This window comes from Moschus berezovskii, chromosome 22 (genome assembly GCF_049115385.1).
Source record: "Moschus berezovskii isolate FMDL1 chromosome 22, NW_MosBer_1.0, whole genome shotgun sequence".
NCBI classification, from domain to species: Eukaryota; Metazoa; Chordata; class Mammalia; order Artiodactyla; family Moschidae; genus Moschus; species Moschus berezovskii.
Genome location: NC_142481.1, coordinates 7,278,053 through 7,303,354, shown reverse-complemented (window position 1 = coordinate 7,303,354; position 25,302 = coordinate 7,278,053). Strand labels below are relative to the sequence as shown.

At 59.0% G+C, this 25,302-nt stretch overlaps 1 protein-coding gene across 1 annotated transcript; it reads left to right on the top strand.

Moving 5' to 3' along the window:
• Window positions 1-1,694: 1,694 nt before the first annotated feature.
• POLD1 (DNA polymerase delta 1, catalytic subunit) lies at window positions 1,695-24,521 on the top strand. The gene is made up of 28 exons (XM_055411374.2): window positions 1,695-1,772; window positions 2,128-2,228; window positions 8,436-8,638; window positions 8,995-9,108; window positions 11,397-11,543; window positions 11,627-11,752; window positions 11,847-12,015; window positions 12,091-12,172; window positions 12,257-12,386; window positions 12,827-12,993; window positions 13,272-13,376; window positions 15,100-15,240; window positions 15,319-15,429; window positions 16,247-16,438; window positions 16,534-16,622; window positions 16,708-16,824; window positions 17,002-17,115; window positions 17,427-17,574; window positions 20,160-20,255; window positions 20,372-20,509; window positions 21,404-21,579; window positions 21,783-21,935; window positions 22,077-22,179; window positions 22,902-23,034; window positions 23,121-23,234; window positions 23,541-23,593; window positions 23,673-23,770; window positions 24,332-24,521. The coding sequence occupies exons 3-28, from the start codon at window positions 8,437-8,439 to the stop codon at window positions 24,435-24,437; spliced, it is 3,324 nt and encodes a 1,107-aa protein (XP_055267349.1). The 5' UTR covers window positions 1,695-1,772; window positions 2,128-2,228; window position 8,436; the 3' UTR covers window positions 24,438-24,521.
• Window positions 24,522-25,302: the final 781 nt, after the last annotated feature.

Sequence of the window (25,302 nt, the reverse complement as noted above, 5' to 3'; positions counted from 1 at the left end):
TGTCTGATTCTGTGTGACCCCATAGACTCCTCCGTCTATGACCAGGCTCCTCCGTCCCTGGGATTCTCCAGGCAAGAATACTCGAGTGGGTTGCCATTTCCTTCTCCAATGCATGTATGCATGCTAAGTCGCTTCAGTCATGTCCGACTGTATGACCCTATGGACAGCAGCCCAGCAGGCTCCTCTGTCCACGGGATTCTCTAGGCAAGAATACTGGAGTGGGTTGCCATTTCCTTCTCTATGGAGGGCATTATGCTAAGTGAAATAAGAGAGACATATACTGTGTATTATTTACATACGGAATCTAAATACAACAAACTAGTGACTATAACAGAAAAGAAGCAGATTGACAGACTGAACAAACTAGTGGTTACCAGTGGCAGGAGGGACAACAGGGGTGGAGGAGTGGGAGGTAAAAACTATGGGTGTAAGGTAGGTTCAAGGATGTGTTGTACAACACGGACAATAATAGCTAATATTTTGTAATAATTGTAAATGGACCTTTACAAATTGTATTAGGGAGTTCCCTGGTGGTCTAGTAGTTGGAACTCTATGCTTTCACTGCCCGGAACTGAGTTCAATACCTGGTCAGGAACTAAGATTTTGCAAGCTAGGCCACATGGCCCAAAATCAAATCGAATAAATAAGGTAAAGTCCCTCCTCGGAGTTGACCACCAGTTAGGGCCGATCATGGGGGGCTGAGCAGGGACTGACAGAAGGTAAGGGAATGTGGGCTTTAATGGGGGCAGCACGGGACAATGTGGGAGATGAGTAGGAAGTCAGGCAAGGCCTCAAAAGAGGCCTGCTGCTGCTGCTGCTAAGTCACTTCAGTCGTGTCCGACTCTGTGCGAACCCATAGATGGCAGCCCACCAGGCTCCCCCGTCCCTGGGATTCTCCAGGCAAGAACACTGGAGTGGGTTGCTATTTCCTTCTCCAATGTGTGAAAGTGAAAAGTGAAAGAGGCCTAGATGAGTTCAAAGGAAAGGCAGTTGAGTTCTCCTAATTTCTTCTTCTCCTGCGCCAGGCCGTGAGGGGACACCTAGGTGAGCTGAATGGACAGTCCCAGTCCAGGGTGAAGAGGGTGTTGTCTGGAGGGGTGGGTGGGGTACTGAAAAATATATTTTTGTAGCGAGGGGAGAGGGAACAAGGGAAGTGAGAGCAGTTACATGCGATCGTCCTATCCCAAGCAGAGTGCCTCTCGCTCTAGAGATGTACCTGCCCTGCGCAGAGTCCAGTTTACAGATGGGGAAGCTGAGGCCGCGCGAGACAGGAGAACCAACCTGGCCAGGATCTGAGCGCGCATGGGCCAGCCTCTATCGGGAGGGAAAAGGTCAGGTTGCGGGGTGAAGGAGGAACACTGCCCAGGCAGTCCTCCCGACAATGCCTTGGCCAGGAAGCGGGTGGGGTGGAGGGTGAGCGCCCAGCACCTTAGAGCGGGCAGAGTCGAAGGGAGGGCTAGCGCCCAGAGCCGCTGCGCGTGCGCAGGGAACACTTGGTTTCAACCCCGGGGTGAGGAAGGGGGCGTAGCTTCGAGCCATATGCGTCAGAGGCGGGGCGTGGCTTGGCGAGGATACGTCAGCAAGGGGGCTAGACCACCCTCCAAGTTGGAAGGAGGGGCGTGGCCTGTGTCCGGGGGGGGAGGGGCGTGGTCTCCCCTATTTGGGCGGGAGGGGCGTGGCCCTACTCGGCGCGCCGAGCTTCTGAGCCTGCGCGCGCCGGAGTCAGGGGTCACGGCGGCGTGGGCTGTGGCGGGAAACACTGTTTGAAGCGGGTGAGTTACGGGAGCAGGGGGATTGCAGGGGATTTGGCCTGGCCGGGAAGGAGGCTTGGGGAGCCTAGTTCGTGGGCCTGAGAGAGGGTTGTGAGAGCTCGCGTGGGACATGGCAATGGGAGGGATCCCCTTGGTTAGGGGGCGCGCGGAGGAGGGGCAGAGGCCAGTGGCCGTGGGCGCGTACGCGGGGGCAGATGACTGGGTGGGGGCGTCGCCTCGGCCTGCGGGGGGCGCTGGCGCTGGGAGCCGGCGACTAGGGGGACGCACACTGGGGAGTCTTTGGAGCAACGGGTCCCGGAGGCATTGGGTGCTCGATGGTGCACGTGAGAGCATGGTGTCATCTTTTATTTTCTAGATACCGAGTGCACTGTGCCCAGCCCTGCCCTAGGAGTCGAGGCTACACCCCGAATAAGTCAGAGAAAGCCTCTTTCCCAGGGGCAGACCGAGAGTAGACTAGTAAGTAACAAAGCAATGTTGTCAGCTTGTGATTCGTTACCCCAAGGAAAGTAAAACAGAGGCGCCTGCTTTTTTAATTCTAGAGTGAACAGGAGTAGTCCCTCTGGGGAAGTGACATTTGAGAGAAGCGAGCCCCGGAAAAAATGTTCTGGACGTGGGGGGTGGGGGGGGCTGGCCATCCAGTAAAAAGACCTTGAAGTAGGAAGGGGCTTGGCTTCCTTGTAACTTGTAGGGAAGAGTGTGGCTGGAGACAGGGTGGGGAACCAGATCCTATCAGTTCAGTTCGGTTCAGTCGCTCAGTCGTGTCCGACTCTTTGCAACCCCATGAATCACAGCACGCCAGGCCTCCCTGTCCATCATCAACTCCCGGAGTTCACTCAAACTCATGTCCATCGAGTCGGTGATGCCATCCAGCCATCTCATTCTCTGTCGTCCCTGTCTCATCCCAGATCCTATAGGGCTTTGTAAATCTCAGTGTTCCCTTTAACTTTTACTGTAGGTTCAGTCGGGAGCTGGGGAGGTTTTGAGCATCACAGCAACTTCATCCTCTCCTGCGTTTTAAAAAAACTGAGTGCTGATTGAAGATGGGGTTGTAGCAGGAGTGAGAGTGGAAGGAGGGGAGGCCAGTCAGGAGGCGAGGGGGAATCTAGGCGGCTCAGCCTGCAGTGCAAATGGGAGAATCCATCATCGCACACACGGTGAGTGTAGGGAAGGGGAGCCCAGGATCACCGGGGCTTGTGGCTTGAGCAGCAGGCTGGAGAGGGAGCAGGTGTGGGGGTGCCACCCTGAGGGCAGAGCTTAGGTGGAGCACTTGGGCAGTGTGATGTCAGTGTCTCAGGCTCATGGCCACGCCCACTCCAGGAACCTCTTGTTGCCTTTTCTCCCCCTCCTTCCTGCACTTCCCCACCCAGGCCGTTGCTGCCCTACTCAGGGCCTTTGCTGGGCACTGGGGAGCTAGTGATAATTCAGTTTGGTTGAAAGAAGAACAGGAATCTCAAGCCACAGCTCTCTGAACTAAAAGGAGGCGGCAGTAGTCTCTGGGAGCTAAGAGAAGAAAATGAGGGTTCAGGGTGGACTCATGGAGTTGGTGACACCAGAGAAGAGTCTAAACCGACACAACTTGAAGTGGCGTGCATCGCAGGCACTCTGCTAGGTGATGCTGGGGACCCAGACTGGAGCTAGCCCCTCACCCCTGTTTTTTGAGGACCTCTCAGCTGGAAGTTTTCACAGCTTGTGCAGTAATGGAAATGCCCTCAAGGTGCTATGGGAGCCCCTAGGGGCTGCTGATCAGTGAGGAGGAACTGAACCAGAACTGAGTTTCAGAGGGTGCAGAGGAGTTAGGTGGCCAAGAAAAAGGAAGATTTCATCTCGCAAACACCTCCCAAGACCAGGCCCCATGCTGGGTGATCCTGGGGACCCAGAGCAGCCTCAGCCCTGCCCTGCCCTCAAGAATTCCCTGTCTGGTAAGGGAGCCAGACACAAGCCCAGGTGATCCACAGCCCAGGACGATGGCAGCAGGAATCAGGATGCCCAGAGGCGGGACCTGGCCAAAACAAGAAAGGTGTGGAGTTTTCTCGGGGGGCAGGAGTGAATAGATCCATTTGTTGTTATTTAATCGATCCTTTGACAGATGTGTGTGAGCCAGGATACGGGATGAGCAAGCAGATGAGTCTGTCCTGTCTCCCCCGCTGGGCAGAGGACAGTTCACCCCCATATTGCTCCTGGCACCCTCAGAGGCCGACAGTCTGGAGCGCTGATCACCAGTGGGGCCCTGGAGCCAGTCTGCTTGGGTTGGAACCCTGGCTCTGCCCCTCTGAGTTAGCTGTGTCACCTCAGGCTTGAAGGTGACTTCACGTCTCTGGGCCTCCGTGCCAGTCACTGTGGAGAGTTAATAGCAGCACCTGCCTCAGAAGCTTTGGTGAAAATTCTGAGTTCCTTCCTTTGAGCTGTATTCAGAACATATTCGGAGAAGGCAATGGCAACCCACTCCACTGTTCTTGCCTGGAGAATCCCAGGGATGGAGGATCCTGGTAGGCTGCCGTCTAAGGTCACACAGAGTTGGACACAACTGAAGCGACTTAGCAGCATCAGAACGTGTTTATTGGGTGTGTACTCGGCCTCAGCCTCTCTCCTGGAGACGTGAGATGTAGCAGGAAACAGAAGGTGAAATCACAGCTTTTGCAGTATTTCCATTCTCCTCGAGGGGAACAGACAGTAAACAAAACGAATAGGCAGTGGTGCTCAGGCTTGAGCAGCTTTGGAGCCCCTGGAGGGCTCAATCCTACGTGGGTGGCTGGGCCCTCCTCCAGAGGCCCTGACTCAGTAGGTCTGGGGTGGGGCCTGACAGCTTCCATTCCCACCAGTTCCCACCTGCAGAAGCTGCAGGTGCAGGGCACTACACTTTGAGAACTCTTAACGATCTGATACAGTGCAGCAGACAGCGACAGAGGCCAGCAAGAAAAATAAAGCTAAGGAAGGAGTTGGAGAGTGTCAGGAGGGGGCAGCGGGGCTGTCTTTTCAAATTTTTATGTATCTATTTTTCTGGTTGCACCTTGGCATGTGGGAGTTCCCTGACCAGGAATCGAACCCATGCTCCCTGCAGTAGAAGTGCAGTCTTTAACCACTGGACTGCCGGAGAGGTCCCAGGGGCTGTATTTTGAAGCCAGCCTCACTGAGAAGGTGAAATTGGAACAAAGACCTGAAGGCGGGGAGGAGAGAGCCACGGGGATGTCTGGAAAAGAGCCTTTGGTTGGGCAGCAGGAACAGTTTGTGCAAAGGTCCGGGGGTAGGAGCAAGCCTGGAGTGTTTGAGGAACAGAGAGGAGGCACATGGCTGTAGTGAGCAAGGGAGAGAGGGCGGAGGTGGTATCCCTGAAAGAGTATGTGGGGGCAGTTGTGCCGGGTCTTGTGGGCCGTGATGAGGACTTTTGTTTTAACTGTGCATGAGGCAGGAGCCAGGGACAGGCTCTGAGCAGAGCAGGGGTGGGATGATCTGACATATACAGTCTCTCTGGTTGCTGAGTGGAGAAAACACTGAGGGGGGCCAGGAGGAAGGAGGGAGATGGGGAGTGGGCAAGGCTCTTCATTCAACAGATATTCCTTGGGTGTCCTCTATGGGCCAGACACTGTTACTGACACCTGTGCTTCTTCAGTGAAGGATACTGCATCCCAGCCCGAACTGAGCTTATTTTCCAGCAGGGGGAGCCAGACAAACAGCAGTGCACAAAATAGAGGCCAACCATCTTAGGGAGCCAGAGAGACCAGCCTGGGAGCTGGGGTGGGGCAGGGGTGAGGGGGGTTTGCCGAAAACAGTGCAACGTCTGTCCATTGAAAGTCAGAGCTGATAAATAAATTTGCTGATGGAGTGAGCGTGTGGTCTGAAGGGAAGAGAGAGGTTGGGGTGACTCCAAGGTTGTCGACTTGCCGGGAGCTGTACCGAATCAGGGGAGACTGTGGGGTGCGAAGAGTAGGTTTCAGGGGAGATCAGGAGCCTGACTTTGGAGTCTGGGGTGCCTGAAGAGACGTCGCCACAGTGGGCATTCAGATCTGTTAGCCTGGAGCCCCGGCTGAGGGCTGGGTGGGAGACACAAAAGCTATGAGATGGCATTTAAAGCCATCCCCTGGTGGTCTGGTGGTTAAGATTCCGCTCTTCCAATTCAGGGAGTTGCGGGTTCGATCCCAGGTCAGGGAACTAAGATCCCATATGCTTTGTGGTATAGCAAAAAAAGCAGTGAGGTTGGATGGGATAGGTTGACAACCTCCAGGGAGTGAGTGTCACAGAGAAACGGGTGTGTGACCTAGAGCAGGCACTTGTTGTGGTTAATGCTGGATCCAGTTGCCGTTCAGTATTTGCTGCTGAAGCACCCAGAAAGGTGCCACACTCTGCCCTGCCCCCCTGAGAGGGGGACACCCAGGAACCCCTTCCTTCTCATGCTGGCTTGCCTGACAGCACCTGGGATAGGAGACTAGTCCAGGACCCTAGATTTTGCTCTGGTGACAGCTGCCCCCGCATTGTACCCTCTGGCCACAGCCCAGTGACCCAGGGCAACCGGTTGGCCCTCTTCTTCCTCCCCCTGATAAGCCAGGTCTGGCCACCCCACGGGGCTCCTGGCAACCCCTCAGATTCCTCTGCCTCACCCGGGCGTCTCCCCTGGGTCCTAACTCTCTGCATCTCTCTGCCTACTCCCATAGCCGGAGCAAAGGCCTCCAGGCTCATTCCTTCTGCTGAGATCAGACCACGTGTCTGCACAGTTATATGCGGAGGGCACAGAAGGAGAGTCGGTTCAGATTCTTCCTCCTTATCGAAAACCCGTGTTTGCACGATCACAGCAGCACCATTCACAAGAGCCCAAAGGTGCAGACGACCCTCATGGGTGAAGGCAACGTGAGATAGCAACGCAGTAGGGAAGTGCTCAGGCATAAAAAGGAAAGAAGCATGGATCCATGCTAGAACATGGGTGGACCTTGAAAACATTCGCAGGGAAAGAAGCCATACACAGGATTCCATTTCTAGGAAATGTGCAGAATAGGCCGATCCATCTAGACAAAGCAGATCAGTGGTGCTTTGGGGAAGGGAGGGAGAGGCACTGAGTGAAGACCGTCTTTTTCGCTTGATGACGGTATTCTAAGATGGACTGTGGTCAAGGCTGCCCAAGTTCTGAATATACTAAATACCACCGAACTGTACGCTTAAAATGCATGAGTCGTATGGTATGTGAATGAGAGCTTGGTCAGAGTATCTCCCCACCCCGACCCCGCAGAAAGCCAGTGTTGCCAGTTTATTACCGATCCTGCCACAATTATGCGTGAAAAAGCAACATCTTTAGGTATATTCTCCTACCACCTTGTATAAGTGTCATTTTTATTTTATGTGTTTCCAGCTTTTCTTTGTCTGGCCCCAACTCATGGCCCCAACTATGGATCATAGTTTCAGACCAGGGATTGAACCCATGCCCCCTGCAGTCCCTTCCTCCAACTTTTAATTAAAAAAAATTCCAAGCCTGCAGAGACATCCCAGGACAAGTACAATGAACACCCGTGAACCCTTTCCTGATTTGTCGGTTGTGAATGTGCTGCCTCATTTTGCTTTATCTTGATGCACAGACTTTTTTTTTTTTTTCTGAACTATGTACAAGTTGTAACCATCATGATACTACAGGATAATGAGAATCAGGCCATTCTCTGTGAGACGATGCTGTTATCTCAGACAGTTATTCAGTTTGTGCAGTTCCAGCAGTACCCTTCAGAGCTATCTCCACTTTTTAAATCTAGGATCTGACCTGGGATCACACCTGTCATCTAGTTGTCATGACGACATAGTCTCTCCTTTAATCTAAAACAGTTTCCTGAGCTTTTCTCCTCCCCCTTCATGACTTGGACATTTTTTGAAGATTCCATCTCACAGGCCAGTCTTTACTTTGGTTTGATTATTTCCTACTGATTAGAGTCAGGGTAAACATTTTCATTTTCTTAGAAATTTTTTTTTTTTTTAATACAAAGCTCTCTTAAGTACGCCATTCTGTACTTTGCTTTCTCTCCCTAACAATGGGTCTTTGAGAGTCCTCTGTCAGTTCATAGAGAGCTTCCTCATTCCTTTATATAGCTGCATAATATTCCAGGGAACAGAATTCATGTAACTTATTTAAACAGTCCCCCAGTGGAGGACATTTAGGTAGTTTCCAGTCTTTTGGGACTGCAAACAATGCTGCCGGAAATAACCTTGTAAATGCAGTTTTTCATTAGGTGATAGTATATCTGGAGCATAAACCCCTGGTTGTGGAATTGCAGCCTCCCCACTTTTTATGCTTTTACTTGAGGTGCAATTTACACATGGTGAAATGCACAGATCTCAAGCGTACAGCTGGCCGTACAGTACATTTCCACCACCCTGCAGAACAACCTCATGCCCCTTCCCAGTCAATCTCCCCCAACCCAGAAGCAGCCACTAGCCAGACTTTTAGCATCATGGATGAGCATAGTCTATTCTTTTTTTAAATTTTTTGGCTGTACCACACAGCTTGTGGGATCTTAATTCTCTGACCAGGGGTTGAACCCCCACCCTTAGCAGTGCAAGTGTGGAGTCCTAACCACTGGACTGCCAGGGAATTCCTTACTCTGGAGATTTATTAAAAGACTCACAGTCATGGTGGGTGCATGGGAGGCCATGGAGAAGACAGCAACCCTCACCTCACCCCAGCTTGCCCCATAGGATGGATGGTAAGCGGCGACCAGGCCCGGGGCCTGGGGTGCCCCCAAAGCGGGCCCGTGGGGGCCTCTGGGATGAGGATGAGGCCTATCGGCCCTCGCAGTTTGAGGAGGAGCTGGCGCTGATGGAGGAGATGGAAGCAGAGCGCAGGCTGCAGGAGCAGGAGGAGGAGGAGCTGCAGTCGGCCCTGGAGGGGGCAGCGGACGGTGAGACTCGGAGCAGTGCCCCCCCTGCATCCCACCTCTGGGGACCCCACACCTATCACATCTCTGAACCATGGAGCTGTCCTGTAACCTTTAACTCTCAGCCCCTGGCTTGCTTTGAGCTCCGCAAGGGGCTGATCTTTGGCTGACAGTAGGCTATCTCTGTTTCCTGTCGCTTCTAACCTTGACCCTTGATCCCCCCTGGAGTGTCCCGCCTGATCCAGACCACCGCCTCTACCTGACTTTCTTTCCCAAATGGGATTCCGCTTGAGGGATCAGGAGCAGGGTGGGGAAGGCAGTTATTGTTTCCGAAGCAGGACCACGACTCCATGGAGCCCCACTTCCCTCCTCCCATCCAGGGCAGGTCTCCCCAATGGCCACAGATGCCCGCTGGCTTCGGCCCGCCCCGCCTCCCTTGGACCCCCAGACGGAGCCCCTCATCTTCCAGCAGTTGGAGATCGACCATTACGTGGGTAGGTTTGGGGATCAGAGGCCCGGTGCGTGGGAGGAGGGGCCAGGTCAGCCACTCTGGCTCTGTGGGAAAAGAGGGACACAGGGTCCCCGCCCAGGGCTCTGAGAGGGAGGGGCAGGTGGTGGGGGGAGTGGGTCGTCCTGGAGGAGGAGGCGTCTTCTAATTGAAGCCTGAAGGGGCTGGCTCCTCGCAGAGGTGAGAGGCGTGTGGTGTGGTTTCCATTCATTCATCCCGTCAGTCGGGAGCAACCGAGCATCCGCACTGAGGCAGGCCCTGTACCAGGCAGACCAGGTCCCTGCTCCCCGAGGCTCACGTTCTAGAAGGAGAGGCAGAACAACAAAAGAAGTGGAACATCGGCAGTGGTGAGGGTCACAGGGGAGCGTCTAGTAGGAAGGGGGTGCTGGACCTTGCCTCTTGGAGCTTCGGGAAGGCCCCTCTGAGGAGGTGATGAGGAGTCGTGGGGATGTCTGGGAAAGCAGGACTCTGGGCAGAGGGCCCCAAGGAGGGACCGGGGCTGGTGTGTTTAAGGAGCAGCCAGGAGGCCAGTGAGGGGCCAGCGAGGACCTTAGTGCTCCGCACTGAGTGAGCTGGCCTGTCCTTGGCAACGGACACACCCCATCCAAGCTCCAGGGGCACTCACTAGTGGTAAAGAACCCACCTGCCAATGCAGGCGATGCAGGTTTGATCCCTAGGTCCGGAAGATCCCCTGGAGAAGGGAATGGCAACCCACTCCAGTATTCTTGCCTGGGCAATCCCACGGACAGAGGAGCCTGGTGGGCTACAGTCCTTGGGGTCGCAAAGAGTCGGACACGACTGAAACGACTGAACACGCAGCACACGTGCACGTCCAAGCTCCTGACTTGCATTTCGAAGGCTCCCCTGAACAAGAAAGCAAAGACAGGCTACAGGCAGGGAGGAAACGTTTGCAATCTGTATGTCTGACAGAGGACTGGCGCTGCAAATAAAGAACATTCAGGAAGAAAAAATCTAGTTCAAAAGTGAACAAAATCTTGGACAGTTCCCTAGAGGATCTACGGTGGCAAATGAACACAAGATGATACTCTGCGTCATCGGCTGTTGGGTGAATGTAAATGACAGCCGCCATGAGACACGATCACACACCTGTGAGAGAGGCTAAGGTGAAGAACACCGGCAGCGCCAAGTGCAGGCGAGGATGTGGAGTGTCGGGAACCTGTGTGCTCCAGGAGGCCGTGGTCTGATGCAGCCACTCTGGGAAGCAGCCTGGAAGTTTCTTACAGGGTTCAACCTAGCCTTTTACAGTTTTTCTGGTGCTAATTAAGTTTTTGGTTTTTGTCCTGAGCTTTACTAAGAGATCAGACTTAAACCTACTCTTACCATCAGTTCAGTTCAGTTCAGTCACTCAGTCGTGTCTGACTCTTTGCGACCCCATGAATCACAGCACGCCAGGCCTCCCTGTCCATCATCAACTCCCACAGATTACCCAAACTCATGTCCATCGAGTTGGTGATGCCATCCAGCCATCTTATCCTCTGTCATCCCCTTCTCCTGCCCCCAATCCCTCCCAGCATCAGAGTCTTTTCCAATGAGTCAACTCTTCGCATGAGGTGGCCAAAGTATTGGAGTTTCAGGTTTAGCATCCGTCCTTCCAGTGAACACTCTTATCACAGGGCCTGGCAATTTTGCCCGAAAGATATTTACCTGAGAGAAGCAAACACCTACATTCAAACAAAAACCATGGATGTTGATAGCTGTTTTCTTAACCACCCAAAACTGGGAACACCTCACAGGTCCTGTGGCGGGTGAATGGATAACACACCATGCAGTGTTTCTCCGCAATAAAGGAAACAAATCGCTGACAAGCTTGACATGGATGGGTGCCAGAGATGTCAGCCTGAGTGCGAGAGGCTGGATGGGGAGGGTTACATACTGAATGACTCCATTCTGTGGATGGTGTCAGACACAATCAGGATGACAGGGAACAGACTGGTGGTGCCAGGGGCAAACTGGAGGCAGGTTTGATTACCAAGGGGCAGCTCGAGGGAGCTATTTGGAGTGACGGGACCGTCTTGTACCCCAGTTTTGGCGGTGGTTACACGAATCTACTCCAGCATTAAAGCTCATAACGCTGCCCATGCAAAGTTGATTCCACTTTTGAAAAGGAAACATTGGATTTGCAAAAGAAAGGCGGGTGCTCCCTCTACCTGTGTGGGGGGAAAGGATGGGAATGGAAACAGGAGGGAGGCAGGCACACTTTTGAGGGGTCCAAGGGGGCAGCCCCCGCTTACCCTGTGTTCCTCCCTCCCCCAGGCCCTGCGCGGCCCCTGCCTGGGGCGCCCCCGCCATCCCAGGGCTCGGTTCCCATCCTCCGCGCCTTTGGAGTCACCGATGAGGGGGTCTCCGTCTGCTGCCACATCCACGGCTTTGCACCCTACTTCTACACCCCAGCGCCCCCCGGTGAGTGACCCCGACCCCGAAGACTCCTCGCCCTGGCCACCTGGGGATCCCCTGTACTTCTGACCCGCCCTTCCATACCCCAGGTTTCGGACCTGAGCACCTGAGCGAGCTGCAGCGGGAGCTGAGTGCAGCCATCAGCCGGGACCAGCGCGGGGGCAAGGAGCTCACTGGGCCTGCTGTGCTAGCTGTGGAGCTGTGCTCCCGGGAGAGTGAGCGCCGCCCCAGGGTTTGCGGGGGTTGGGGGTGGAGGTTCCGGGCTGGCAGGGGTTGCCCCGGGCCAGTGCCAGCCCCCTCTGCCTGCAGGCATGTTCGGGTACCACGGGCATGGCCCCTCCCCATTTCTGCGTATCACCCTGGCGCTGCCCCGCCTCATGGCGCCCGCCCGCCGCCTCCTGGAGCAGGGCATCCGCCTGGCCGGCCTGGGCACCCCCAGCTTCGCGCCCTACGAGGCCAACGTTGACTTTGAGATCCGGTATGTCCCCCGTCTCACTTCTCACACCTTGCCCCCTCCACCTGCCTCTGCCCACTGACCCTCATCCCCCTGAAGGTTCATGGTGGACACGGACATCGTGGGCTGCAACTGGCTGGAGCTCCCAGCTGGGAAATACGTCCTGAGGCCGGAAGGGAAGGTATGGGGGTCTCTGGGGCTGAGTTTGGGCCGGGGGGACACAGAGCTGGGACCCTGTAACCGCTGACCCACTTCATCCCTGCAGACCACACTGTGTCAGCTGGAGGCTGACATGCTGTGGTCAGACGTGATCAGCCACCCACCAGAAGGAGAGTGGCAGCGAATCGCCCCTCTGCGTGTGCTCAGCTTCGACATCGAGTGCGCTGGCCGCAAAGGTCTGTCCCTGGAGCCTGGGGTCCTCCCTCTCTCCTTCCCTACGTCAGTGATGGGCCAGTCTCACCCCAGGAGTCCCTGCGCTTCTTGAGCTCACTCAGGAAGAAGGGAGTAAATGCACAAGTGGGTGCAACGCAACGGAGGGCGGTGGCAGAGAGGGATGGGGCCGCGGGACAGGGGAGGCCTCCAGGGTGAGGTGACAGGCCTTGTGAAGAGGGACGGGCGGGGTATGGGGGTGGGGAGAGCAGCCAGTGCAAAGGCCCTGGGGCAGAACCGGCCCGGTCTGTGCGGGCCGGGAGAGGCGGGCAGTAGGGGAGCCAGGGTGGATCCTGCAGGGTCTGCGGGCAGTGGGTACCGCATCGGTCAGGCCTGGTAGGATGCAGAGGAGCAGGTGAGTCATGAGGGAGCGTCAGGAGTCAGTGCCCTGCCTCCCCCCGTGCAGGCATCTTCCCAGAGCCTGAGCGGGACCCTGTGATCCAGATCTGCTCGCTGGGCCTGCGCTGGGGCGAGCCGGAGCCCTTCCTGCGCCTGGCGCTCACCCTGCGGCCCTGCGCCCCCATCCTGGGCGCCAAGGTGCAGAGCTACGAGCGGGAGGAGGACCTGCTCCAGGTGGCTCTTGTTCATGCCCCGTCTCGTTTCCCTCGGCTCCCCCTGCCCTCACCTCTCCCCACCACACACACACACATGCCCCCCGAGGCTGTTTCCTGAGCCGTTTCCCCTTCTGGATTCCTTATTTTCAGAGGCACCTGCCCACTCTTCCTTCCATGGGTGGGAGGGCTCTAGGGCTGCTCCTGGGGGCTTCTAGAACGTACCAGGACTGGGGAGGACCCACGGCTGGGGGTTGACCAGGATGTCAGCCTGGGTGACCCTGGGTGCTCCCACCCCAGGCCTGGTCAACCTTCATCCGCATCATGGACCCCGACGTGATCACCGGCTACAACATCCAGAACTTTGACCTTCCCTACCTCATCTCCCGGGCCCAGACCCTCAAGGTACGGCAGGTTATGGGGGGAGCTGCCCTGACACCCACTGGGGGCTTAGGCTGTGGGCTCCTGCCCAAAGGCTCCAGAAGCCTCCTGGAAACCCTGGCTCTGTCCCCATCCCTGGCCTACTGAAAGCCCAGAAGGTTCCTGTGGCTTTCGCAGAGCTGAGGCAGTATTAGTGGTTAAGTAAGGAAAGGCTCATGTGGGACTGCCCTGGAGTCCAGTGGTTAAGAGTTTGCGCTTCCACTGCAGTGGCGTGGGTTCAATACGTGGTCAGGGGACTAGGATCCCTCACGCTGGGTGGTGCGGCAAAAAAAAGAAAAAAGTCTTGGGTATTGGAAGGGCAGACTGCACAAGTGCAGTGCCTTGTTCTCTAGGCTTTAAAATACGTCAACAAAAGCTAAGGAAAAAAGGAAGCTGGTGGCAAACCCTTGATGCTTGACTCTGGTGTGGGCGTGGGGGCGTGTGGGTTTGCGGGGCCCGAAGCTCACAGTCGTGTGTGGTCTCAGTCTGGAGGCTGGAAGTCCGGCCAGAGTGTCGCAGGGTTGGTTCCTTCTGAGGCCTCTCTCCTAGCTTCTTGTTGCCTCAGACATTGCGGGGTGTACCTGGCGCTCTCCCCAGCTCTCCCCTCTGCGCTCCAGTGTCTTTTTTTAAGAAACCACAGTCACATTGGATCAGGGCCACCCTAATGACCTCATCTTAACTTGCTCACCGGCAAAGACTCAGTTTCCAAATGAGGTCACATTCAGAGGTCCAGGAGTTAACGACTTCAGCATCTTTTAGGCAGACACACTTCAGCTCCTAACAGGTGTATTGTGTTGTTCAGTCGCTCAGTCGTGTCTGACTGCAACCCCATGGACTGCAGCACTCCAGGCTTCCCTGTCCTTCACCATCTCCTGGAGTTTGCTCAAAACTCAATGTCCACTGAGTCGGTGATGCCATCCAGCCATCTCATCCTCTGTCACCCCCCTTCTCCTCCTGCCCTCAATCTTTCTCAGCATCAGGGTGTTTTCCAGTGAGTCGGCTGTTCACATCAGGTGGCCAAATTATTGGAATTTTATCTTAAGCATCAGTCATCCCAATGGATATTCAGGGTTGATTTCTTGTTTTCTTCCTTTTCTATACATTTGGCCAGTTTCATAATGGAAAGAGCAAACAACCACACTCAGGGCTCCCCAGCAGCTCCAGGGAGAAGCCCACCCCTGTCAGCCTGGTGTTATACTCCAGCCTCCGCTCCCCTCCCTTGCCCTCCACCCCCAGTTTCACCACTCCCACCCCAGTTCAGGTCTGTCCTTCAAGCCTGGTCCCCCCAGTTCACTGTCTCTGGTGCAGACCTAGCTCTCCATGCTGGCCCCTGCTTGTGCTTCCACCTGGTCAACCCCCAGGTCCCCCCACCCTGTGCACCCTCTGCTTCCCCGGCAAGCTCAGCATTGTCCCCAAGTCTGTTCCTCCTGCGCCTCCCCATCTGGGTGCAGCCCCCCAGCCCCTGGGCACCATCCTTGCCCCCTTCACCCCCATAGTCCCAGCCCCCTGACTCTTTCTGTCCATCCTCCAGTTCGTGCCTGCCTATTCCTGAGAGTCCTTCTGTCCCAGAGCTGCCCTAGTCCACAGTGCTCTCAGCAGGCAGAGGGCGGCACCGCAGCGGGTGTTGTGGGTGATGTGGTCATTGCTCCTGTGGCTCAGCCCTGCGGATCCCCCCAGCCTCCGCCCTCCCTGTGTGCTATGCCCCCAGGTGCCAGGCTTCCCCTTGCTGGGCCGTGTGATCGGCCTCCGCTCCAATATCCGGGACTCGTCCTTCCAGTCCAGGCAGACCGGCCGGCGGGACAGCAAGGTGGTCAGCATGGTGGGCCGCGTGCAGATGGACATGCTGCAGGTATGGCCGGGCCGGGAGGGGTGCCCTCACGGGGCCACTTCCCCAGGGCCGCCGCCCAACCTGCCCCGCCTGCCGCAGGTGCTGCTGCGGGAGTACAAGCTCCGGTCCTACACACTCAATGCCGTGAGCTTCCACTTCCTGGGTGAACAGAAGGAGGATGTGCAGCACAGCATCATCACAGACCTGCAGGTGCGTGTGCCCGACCCCGCCTCCCGGGCCCTCAGACCCCGCCTCCTATCCCCTCAGATCCCGCCTCCCATCCTCAGACCCTCCTTGGTCCCCTCAGATTCCACTTCCCAAGCCCTCAGACCCCGCCTCTCGTGTCCTCAGACCCCGCCTCTTGTGTCCTCAGACCCACCTCCCGTCCTTTCAGAGCCCCCCTCATCCCATCAGACCCCGCCTCCCACCCCCTCAGACCCCGCCCCTCGGGCCCTCAGACCCCGCCTCCCATCCTTTCAGACCTCGCCTCCTCCTGTCCCCGCCTCTCGTGCCCTCAGACCCCGCCTCCCATCCTCAGACCCGCCTTGGTCCCCTCAGACTCCACTGCCCAAGCCCTCAGACCCCGCCCCTCGTGCTCTCAGACCCCGCCTCCCATCCTTTCAGACCCCACCTCCTCCTGTGCCCTCAGACCCCACCTCTCGTGCCCTCAGACCCCGCCTTGGTCCCCTCAGACTCCACTGCCCAAGCCCTCAGACCCCGCCCCTTCGTGCTCTCAGACCCCGCCTCCCGTCCTTTCAGACCCCGCCCCTCGTCCCTCATCTCCCGACGCTGGCGGCCCTGTCCCCCGCTTACCTTGCTGGTCTTGGACATCCCGTGCCTGTTCTTCTGACCGGCCCCTTCACCTCCTGCCCTTGATCTCTGACCTCCCTCGGCAGATGGGAACTCTATCCCTAGCCATTCCTGTGCCCTCCGTTCCGCTGCCCCGCCCCTCCTAGTCCACACTAGCCCCTGAGAGTGCACCCTCCTCCCTTCCACCCCGTCGCTCCTGCCCCTGTCCCTGTCGCAGAACGGGAATGACCAGACGCGCCGCCGCCTGGCTGTGTACTGCCTCAAGGACGCCTTCCTGCCCCTGCGGCTGCTGGAGCGGCTTATGGTGCTGGTTAATGCCGTGGAGATGGCGCGCGTCACCGGCGTGCCCCTCGGCTACCTGCTCAGCCGCGGCCAGCAGGTCAAGGTCGTGTCCCAGCTGCTGCGACAGGTCAGCAGGCAGATCCTGGGGCGGCCCGCCACCGTGCTCCCCCCGAGGGGCCCTGCGCACCTCCCACCCTTGGGTCCCGCCTTCTCCCTTCCCAGGCTATGCGCCAGGGGCTGCTGATGCCCGTGGTGAAGACGGAGGGCGGCGAGGACTATACCGGGGCCACGGTCATTGAGCCCCTGAAAGGGTGAGGCCTGCGGAGGGAGCGGCTGGCCGGGGGTGGTAGGTGCAGGGGGCACCCGGCCCTGACTCCCCCCACACCGTGTCCCCAGGTACTACGACGTCCCCATCGCCACCCTGGACTTCTCCTCGCTGTATCCGTCCATCATGATGGCCCACAACCTGTGTTACACCACGCTTCTGCGGCCTGGGGCCGCCCAGAAACTAGGGTGCGGCGCCTCCCTCACTACGTGTACCCTGAGACTGCTTAGGGACCGGCCAGAGTGGGGCCAGAGACCCAGAGCTAGTGGGGAGCGGAGGGGACTGGCAAGAGGTAGGGGCGTCCTGACAGATGAAGAGGAGGCGTTGAGGGGGGGCTGGCATCACCCCCACCGTCTCTCATGCAGCCTGACCGATGATCAGTTCATCAAGACGCCCACGGGGGATGAGTTTGTGAAGACGTCGGTGCGGAAGGGGCTGCTCCCCCAGATTCTGGAGAATCTGCTCAGCGCCCGGAAGAGGTGGGCCCTTGGGCCTCCCCACCCCCACGCCCGCCCTGCTCTGAGCTCAGGCTTGTTGAAGCAGCTTGGGATCCCTGTCGCTCACCAGTGCGTGTCGCTGCAGCTGCACCCTGACTAGAACACATCACCCACTGCAGGCAGCTCCTACCAGCCCCTCTGCTAGGCAACTCCATGCAGTGTGCAACCTGCACAACTGTACGTGGCACCCCCTTGCCAGAAAGGCACCCTGACCCAGCACTCTCGTCTCCCCGTGAGGCCTGGGATGCCACTCGAGTGGCCTTTGGTCCCCATGTCCTCTTTTCTCTTCCCAGGGCCAAGGCCGAGCTGGCCAAGGAGACAGACCCCCTACGGCGGCAAGTGTTGGACGGGCGCCAGCTGGCGCTGAAAGTGAGTGCTAACTCTGTGTATGGCTTCACTGGCGCCCAGGTGGGCAAGCTGCCGTGCCTGGAAATCTCACAGGTGAGTGCACAGCGGCAGGTGGAGGACAGACACCCCGGCTTGGGGGCGAACCAGGGCTCAGTGTGGTGGAAGTCAGGGCCTGGATCGCCCCAACCCACCGGCCTTTTGGAGAGTGAATGCCTACGTGATTGGTTCAGCAAAACGCTTGCTGACCGTTCACTGTGGGCTGGGCCTTGTGCCGTGAGGGTCCAGCTAGTGACACCGGTGAGAGTTCCTGCCCTAGTGTCCAGCCTTGTGGGGACACCGATGGCGACAGTAGTAAACGTGTACAGGAAAGCAGTTGGTGCTCGGCAGACAGAGTCAGGGAGGGATGGGTGGGGCGGGGCGGGGCAGAGCAGGCAGAGGCTGAGGAATGAAGGGAGGGACCCAGTCTGGCTCGTTCTTGCCACCTGTCCCGTCACCTGGCAGCCTCCTGTCCCTGGCAGTTGCCACCCCAGCCCACCTCCTCCCCTGGTCCCCAGCGGGGTGGCATAGTAGAGAGCACGTTCCCTTACCCCTCCTGATGGGAGAACAGGGCCGTGTCTCTGTCAGGGACCTTGGGCCACACTGTATCCCCTTGACCTCTGGAGGGACTGGAGACGGAGTAGGTGAGGTCAGTCACATGGTGCACCATGCACCTGACCCCCAGTAAAACCCCAGGCCACCAGGGCTGGGGGTCACCCAGCAGCACGGTCAGGCTCGGGCATTTGACTTTCTCTGTGTCCTCAGTCACCGTCTGCACAGGCGCGCGGGTCCCCTGTCCTGTGCCTCAGTGAGGACCCTGGTGAGGACACAGGGCTGGCACTAGGACCATGCTCTGCTCCGAGAGGAAATGTGGGCAGAAGTGCCCACAGGCAGCATCCTGTGGTGGCTGTTTACTGCGCAGACAGAAAACAGACCCACGGCAAGACCACAGCGGGCCTGACTCTCTGAGGTTCTGCCAAGCTGGGATCAGTGCCTCAGCTCCTGGCCTAAGAGATTCTTAGAAAGGTCTCCTCTCTAGTCCCTTACCCTGGAGTTTGGGTCCCTGCACATTCCAGACTTGGTTCCCTCCAGCCACAGGGAGCTCCCTTCCTGAACGTTGTGTCAGTCCTTACATGGCTCTGGGTGGAAGGGGCTGGGCATTCTGCTGGGAGGGGCCTTTGCATACCCACCCACCCACCTGTAGTTCAGGGGCCCCCAAGCCCGCCCTCAGATCCAGTGATTCACTGGAAGGATTTAGAGCTCAGAAAAGCTGTTATACTCATGGTTATGATTTATTACAGTGAATAGGGGTTAAATCAAGCCAAGGGAAATGCACATGGGGCAGAGTCCAGGGGAGGACTAGGCCGAAGCTTCCACTTGCCTCTCCCAGGGGAGTCCTGCAGAAAGCTCTCCTTCCTCCCCACATTGACGCTTACGTGGTCCTGCCCGTCAAGGAAGTTCACCCGAGCCCTGGTGGCCCGGGTTTTATTGAGGGTCAGGTGCGTGCAGTGCAGCATGGGACCGAGCTCAGTCACTCAGTCTCCAGTCCCTCCAGAGGTCAAGGGGACACGGTGTGGCCCAGGGCCCCCACCATAAATCACATTAGATCACCTGGTGTGACCCAGGGTCCCAGATGAACAAAGGCATTTGTCAGGCAGGACATGCCAAGGGCTTAGCAGTTCCCTCCCAGGAGCCAGCCAAGAGCCAGACCTCTCTGGGGGCGAGGTTAATCTCTTGCAGTAGATCACCCTTACCACTCTTCCTGGCCCTGCCTAAGCCCTGGGGCCTCTCCCAGCCTCCTCGGTGGAAAGCAGTGGGTGCTGGGCGTCAAGTTGCAGCTCTCCAGGGGAGGCCAGGCGGGAGGGTGTGGCTGGGCCTCCCCCTGGCGCTGCCTCGTCACCGCTGCCGCTTCCTGGCCTCGTCTCTCTCGCCGTCTCCCTCTCGTCCCTTCTGTCTCAGTTGTCTGTTTCTTAGCCTCTTTTCCTAGTCTCTCTCAAGCTTATGAAGGCCAAAGGGTGGAACAAAAAAAGTACTGAGTCATTTCAGAAAAAAGTTAGAAAAAGGAACAACGAATGGGTGGAGCAAATAGAAGACAGTCGGATGGTAGATTTAAGCTCAGATGTAATCAATAATTACACTAAACATAAATGGCCTAAATGCTCCAGTTAAACACAAAGGTTTTCTGACTGGATCCAAACAAAAACAGAAGTCACATGTGTTTCTTCTTAGTGTGTCCCTCCTCCTCCAAATTCAGTTTCCTTACTTGGAAAGGAATGGTCTCCCCCTGGCCCTGGTACAGCCCCCTATCTTTCGGGGGGACATTTCTGATTGCCCAAGGATGGGGGAATGGGACCAGGAATGTCACCAGATGTCTCAGCACCTCTGTGGAGAGACACACTGAGCTGCTGGCCTCTTCTGGCACTGGCCTTTCCGCCACCATTTCCTGCCATCAGGTCCTCCTCTAAGGACCTCCATTAAGGAACAGCTCAGTAGCCCATTTTGCAGATTTGGAAGCTGAGGCCCAGAGAGACAGTGGGTCACCCATGCTCATACCTGGAGGAACATCAGAGGTGGGACCCCGAGCCCGTGTTCCCTGCGGACGGCCCCTGGGCCCTCACTCTGCATGATTCTCTCCCAAACAGAGTGTCACTGGGTTCGGGCGCCAGATGATTGAGAAGACAAAGCAGCTCGTGGAGTCCAAGTACACAGTGGAGAACGGCTACAGCACCAGCGCCAAGGTCAGGGGCCTCCTGCCTTCCTGCTGCTGCCTGAGACGGGCCCGGGGCTGGCGTGGGAGGTGCAGGGGCCGCTCAGCACCTCCCTGCCCCTCAGGGTCACATGCGCCCCTCCCCAGGTGGTATATGGTGACACAGACTCGGTCATGTGCCGCTTCGGCGTCTCCTCCGTGGCTGAGGCAATGGCTTTGGGACGGGAGGCTGCAGACTGGGTGTCCGGCCACTTCCCCTCGCCCATCCGGCTAGAGTTTGAGAAAGTAAGTAGGGGGCCCCAGTGCTTGGAGGGGACAGATGTGTGTCTTGCCACTTTTCAGGGAGAGTCTCTGAGTCTTGGGATGTCTGCATTTGTGTGGGGTTCTCCTGCTGTGTCAGCGTCTGGGCACCCTGTGTTGCTCAGGTCTCCTTTATGGGGCACCCTGAACTGGGTGTCCCATTCTTTGAGTTCATAAGCCCCACTTTTGAGGCATTTTGTTTGCTGCCTAGATCCTCCTGAGTTAAGGATCTTGATTTTAGAAACCTCCAAAGGCTTGGGCTTTGCTCTGCAAGACAGTGTGTTTCCTAAAGACGCTGTCAGACTTGGAGCATCCCCAAGTTTTAGGTGTCGGGGGGGCAGCCCTGTCCATTGGGGGCCCCCTGACCAGGCGATTCCTGGATTGGGGCGCTGCTGTCCAGTTCTCTCAGAGTGCGACAGGCTTGGGTCTGGGAGCCCTCATGTTATACTCAATCCCTAACGTTCAAAGCTGGGGTCAGACTTTGGGGTACATTTGCTCTCAGACTTGGAGCCTGTCCATCTGGGGAGGTCCCTGCCCAGTCTCTTATTGAGGGGGTGCTGCCTGTCCCCTGTCTGCCTCCAGTCTGTTTCAAGCCTCCATTTGGGGCCCTCCAGACTTCACCCGTGTCTGTATCTTGGGTTTTAGGGTCTAGGTTTATTCCAGTCTGTTTCCGATTTGGGAGAGGTCCCTGGAATGCTGAGGTGCGCCCCCCAGCCCATCGGAGCTGAGATGCTGGGGTCTTAGGGTCCATCTTCCCCAGTGACCCAGGCCCGACATCCTGGGGAGCATCCATGACCGTCCTGTTTCTGGGGGAAATCTCAGGATGGGGCGCCGGCGCCCACAGTCCCAGGGGCTCAGCCCACAGCTGCTTTCCCCCAGGTCTACTTCCCCTACCTGCTCATCAGCAAGAAGCGGTACGCTGGCCTGCTCTTCTCCTCCCGGCCCGATGCCCACGACCGCATGGACTGCAAGGGCCTGGAGGCCGTGCGCAGGGACAACTGCCCCCTGGTGGCCAACCTCGTCACCACCTCGCTGCGCCGCCTGCTCATCGACCGGTGCGTGGGGACCCCCACCCTGCCCGCAGCCCGGTCCCCAGCCCCTCCTCCCTTGGGGACACAGGTGTCAGGCCCAGCCCTCCTGTGGCGACGCTGTGGAAAGAGTGTGGGGTCGGGCAGCTGAGGGTTCTGGCCCGTTTCTGCCCCCTGGCAGCCGGCGGCCAGGCAGGGCCTCTCCCCACCTGATGGCCTCCCCTCTGCAGAGACCCCGCGGGCGCAGTGGCGCATGCACAGGACGTCATCTCCGACCTGCTGTGTAATCGCATTGACATCTCGCAGCTGGTCATCACCAAGGAGCTGACCCGCGCCGCCGCCGACTACGCGGGCAAGCAGGCCCACGTGGAGCTGGCCGAGAGGTGCGCCCAGCCTGGAAGGGGGCTGGGGCGGCCAGAAATAGCCCCTCGTCCGCCAGCTGGGCCCGCCACTTCCTAGCCCCCCCGCCCGCCCCGACCCGGCCCACCTGCCCTCACCCGGCCCACCGCCCGGTCTCCCCGCAGGATGAGGAAGCGGGACCCCGGGAGCGCGCCCAGCCTAGGCGACCGCGTCCCCTACGTGATCATCAGCGCCGCCAAGGGCGTGGCCGCCTACATGAAGTCCGAGGTCAGGCCCACCTGGGCTGCGTGCTCCGCCCAGCTCTCCGCGCTCTCACTTCTGCTTTCCAGGCCGGGCGGGAGGGTGTTCCTCTCCGTGGCCCCGCAGGGACCTTGAGAACCGCCCCCAACACACCCCTGGGAGTTGGCTCCATGATGCTTTGCTCTCAGGCTTCCCCGCACCCTCTGGAAGGCCCCCCCCCCGCCCCCGCCCCCGCTCTTTGGACCCCTCCTGGAGAAGGGGTCGCAGCCTTCCTGCACACCGAGAGAGTGCCTGTCGCACCATCTCTGTTTCTGTGGCTTTGGCTTCTTGGTCCCAGCTCTCCAACTTGTCCTTCCCTGGGATTCACATCTTCCTGCATTCTGCCTGGATGTCTGCTGACTTCTGACCCCACAACCCCCTCTGCAGTCCCCAGTTCCTGCTCCATCACCTCAGATCTGGGCTTCCAGCCTCCACCTCCATCTTCCCGCCTCCTGCCCCCACCATATTCTCTGACCCTTCCTTGGGGACCTGAGGGCTTCTACCTGGTGGATCACAGAGCCTGTGACCAGGGACCCCCATGACCTCTGACCCCATCCTAATCTGGGCTAGTGACTGCCACTTAGCATTGCCCCTACTCATGACTGAAGAACCCCCTCAACCTCTGCGGTTCCAGGGACCCTGGCGCCTCAGCCGCTCCCGGGCCCCTCCACTCCGTCCCCGGGTGTGATGGCGCCCTGCTCTGCCTGCAGGACCCCCTGTTCGTGCTGGAGCACAGCCTGCCCATCGACACACAGTACTACCTGGAACAGCAGCTTGCGAAGCCACTCCTGCGCATCTTCGAGCCCATCCTGGGCGAGGGCCGCGCTGAGGCTGTGCTGCTGCGTATGGGGGGTGGGGGGACCCTGGGGTGGGTGGGGAGGTGGGGGTCAGGGGCGGGCATCCGGCCTACCGCCTGCCCTCACCTGCAGGCGGGGACCACACTCGCTGCAAGACGGTGCTCACGGGCAAGGTGGGCGGCCTCCTGGCCTTTGCCAAACGCCGGAACTGCTGCATCGGCTGCCGCACTGTCCTCAGCCACCAGGGTGAGTGTGGGACCCCAGCCCCCGGCCCTCCCGCCTCCGCCATCACCCGAGGTCCCTGGCACCAGCCCCACAGGCCGGCGTGGCCCCTGGGTGGGGCTTCCGTCTGCAGGTGCCCCCAGGAGGGTCCTGGGCCCCCTACCCCGGGAGTTCCCCAGGGAGTTTTCTCCACACACTTGCTCCCTTGTTCTCCCGTCTGTGGGGACTTTCAGAAGCCGGGATGGGCAGCGGGCGGGGATGGGGTGGCCCAGGCCCTGGCTCAGCCCCAGCTCCCCTGTGCTGACCGGCCCCCCCTCACCCTCATCCCAGGAGCCGTGTGCAAGTTCTGCCAGCCCCGGGAGTCGGAGCTGTACCAGAAGGAGGTGAGGGGTCAGGGGAGGCGGGCGGACAGCTGGGGGCTAGGCGGGGCCAGGCCACCCGCTCAGCCCCTGCGGTCCCCAGGTGTCCCACCTGAGTGCCCTGGAGGAGCGCTTCTCACGCCTGTGGACCCAGTGCCAGCGCTGCCAGGGCAGCTTGCATGAGGACGTCATCTGTACCAGGTGGGTGGCCGGCCGGCCCAGTGCAGCCCCCCGGGTGCTCCCGCTGCCAAGACCTGGGCACCAAAGCCCGGCTCACGGCTCTCAGGCTCAAGTGCCCGCCCCGCCCCCCAACACATCCCCTTCCGGCTGTGAGGGTCTCCCCGACCCTTGGTGTCCCGGCCCGTACAACGGGCCAGTACACCCATCCCGGCCTCCTTGGGGTGGGGCTGGGGGGCTGCTGAGCTGGGAGGGCCGGGCACCCAGTATCTGCCCGGGAAATGGCCACACGCACACGCCATCACACAGAAGCACACGCAGGGTCCCGGCCCCCTCCCCCAGGGCGGGCCGGGCTTTCCCCAGGGAACGGGTGGGCGGGGCGGGTTCCCACGCCAGGTGCCAGGTGCCAGGTGATATACGGCTGGTGGCCCAGCGCCTGAGCGAGCACCCGCTGTTATCGGCTCCCCCCCGGGCCTGCTGAGCAAACAGCCCCTGGTGGGCGGGTGTCGGGTGGGCAGCACACAGGGGCCAAAGTCCTGGGAGCGGCCCCTGCCCGCCGCGGGCCCTGACCGCCGCCCCCCGCAGCCGGGACTGTCCCATCTTCTACATGCGCAAGAAGGTGCGGAAGGATCTGGAGGACCAGGAGCGGCTGCTGCGGCGCTTCGGGCCCCCTGGCCCCGAGGCCTGGTGACCTCTGACCTCAGCGGGCCGCCCGCCTTGGGGGGCGGGGCGGCCGACGGGGAATTAATAAAGCTCAGGCCTTTTGTTCGCGGTATGTTGTGGTCTCTGAGGGGTCGCGGTCCACCGTCACGAGCCCTGGCCCAGGTGGCCTCGCTTCACTGAGGGGGATGCCCCGACCCCCAGGAGGCCCCCACGGGCCCCTTCACCCTCCCTCTCAAGACCCCTGGGCCGGATGGGATCTCCCCGCCCCTCCTGAGCGCCCCCTCAGGCCCCAGCCAGCAGAGCCTCTGTGGCCCCGCCCTCCAGGTGCCGACCTGCTTCCTCCAGGCCTGGGGCAGCCCCCGGCAGGAGGCTCCCGCTCCCCGGAACGACCAGGGGACCCCCCTCTCAGGTCACACACCCACAGTGTTTCCACCTCGGGGTCCCCACCGGCTTCAGGACTATCTTCCTCAGGGACCCCTGATGAATTCACGTCCACTCTGGGCGCCCCCGCTGCCCTGCCTCTGACACCCGAGTGTTCTCACCTGATAGTGGTCTCTGCGTGTCCCCCAGGAACCCACTCCCTTCGGCTCCTCCGTCCAGAGGCCCACACACACACACCCCTGACCACAAGACCGCTTGACTCCTTTACTTTCTCAGGGTCCCACCAAAGCCAACACTTCTCCCATCTCCACTCCTGAGGGCCACAGCCCCCACCCCAACCCCGGGGATCCCCAAATCCAGACAGCCCCTGGGCCCACCCTCCCTGCCACGTGACCAAGGGGTTGTGCAATCCAGCCCCCTCCCCGACCCCCTCCCTGAGGGGATTTTCGAGATGGGCTGAGCTCACAGCCAGCCGGCACCCCTGCCCCCCCCACCCCGGGGGCTGGGCCAAG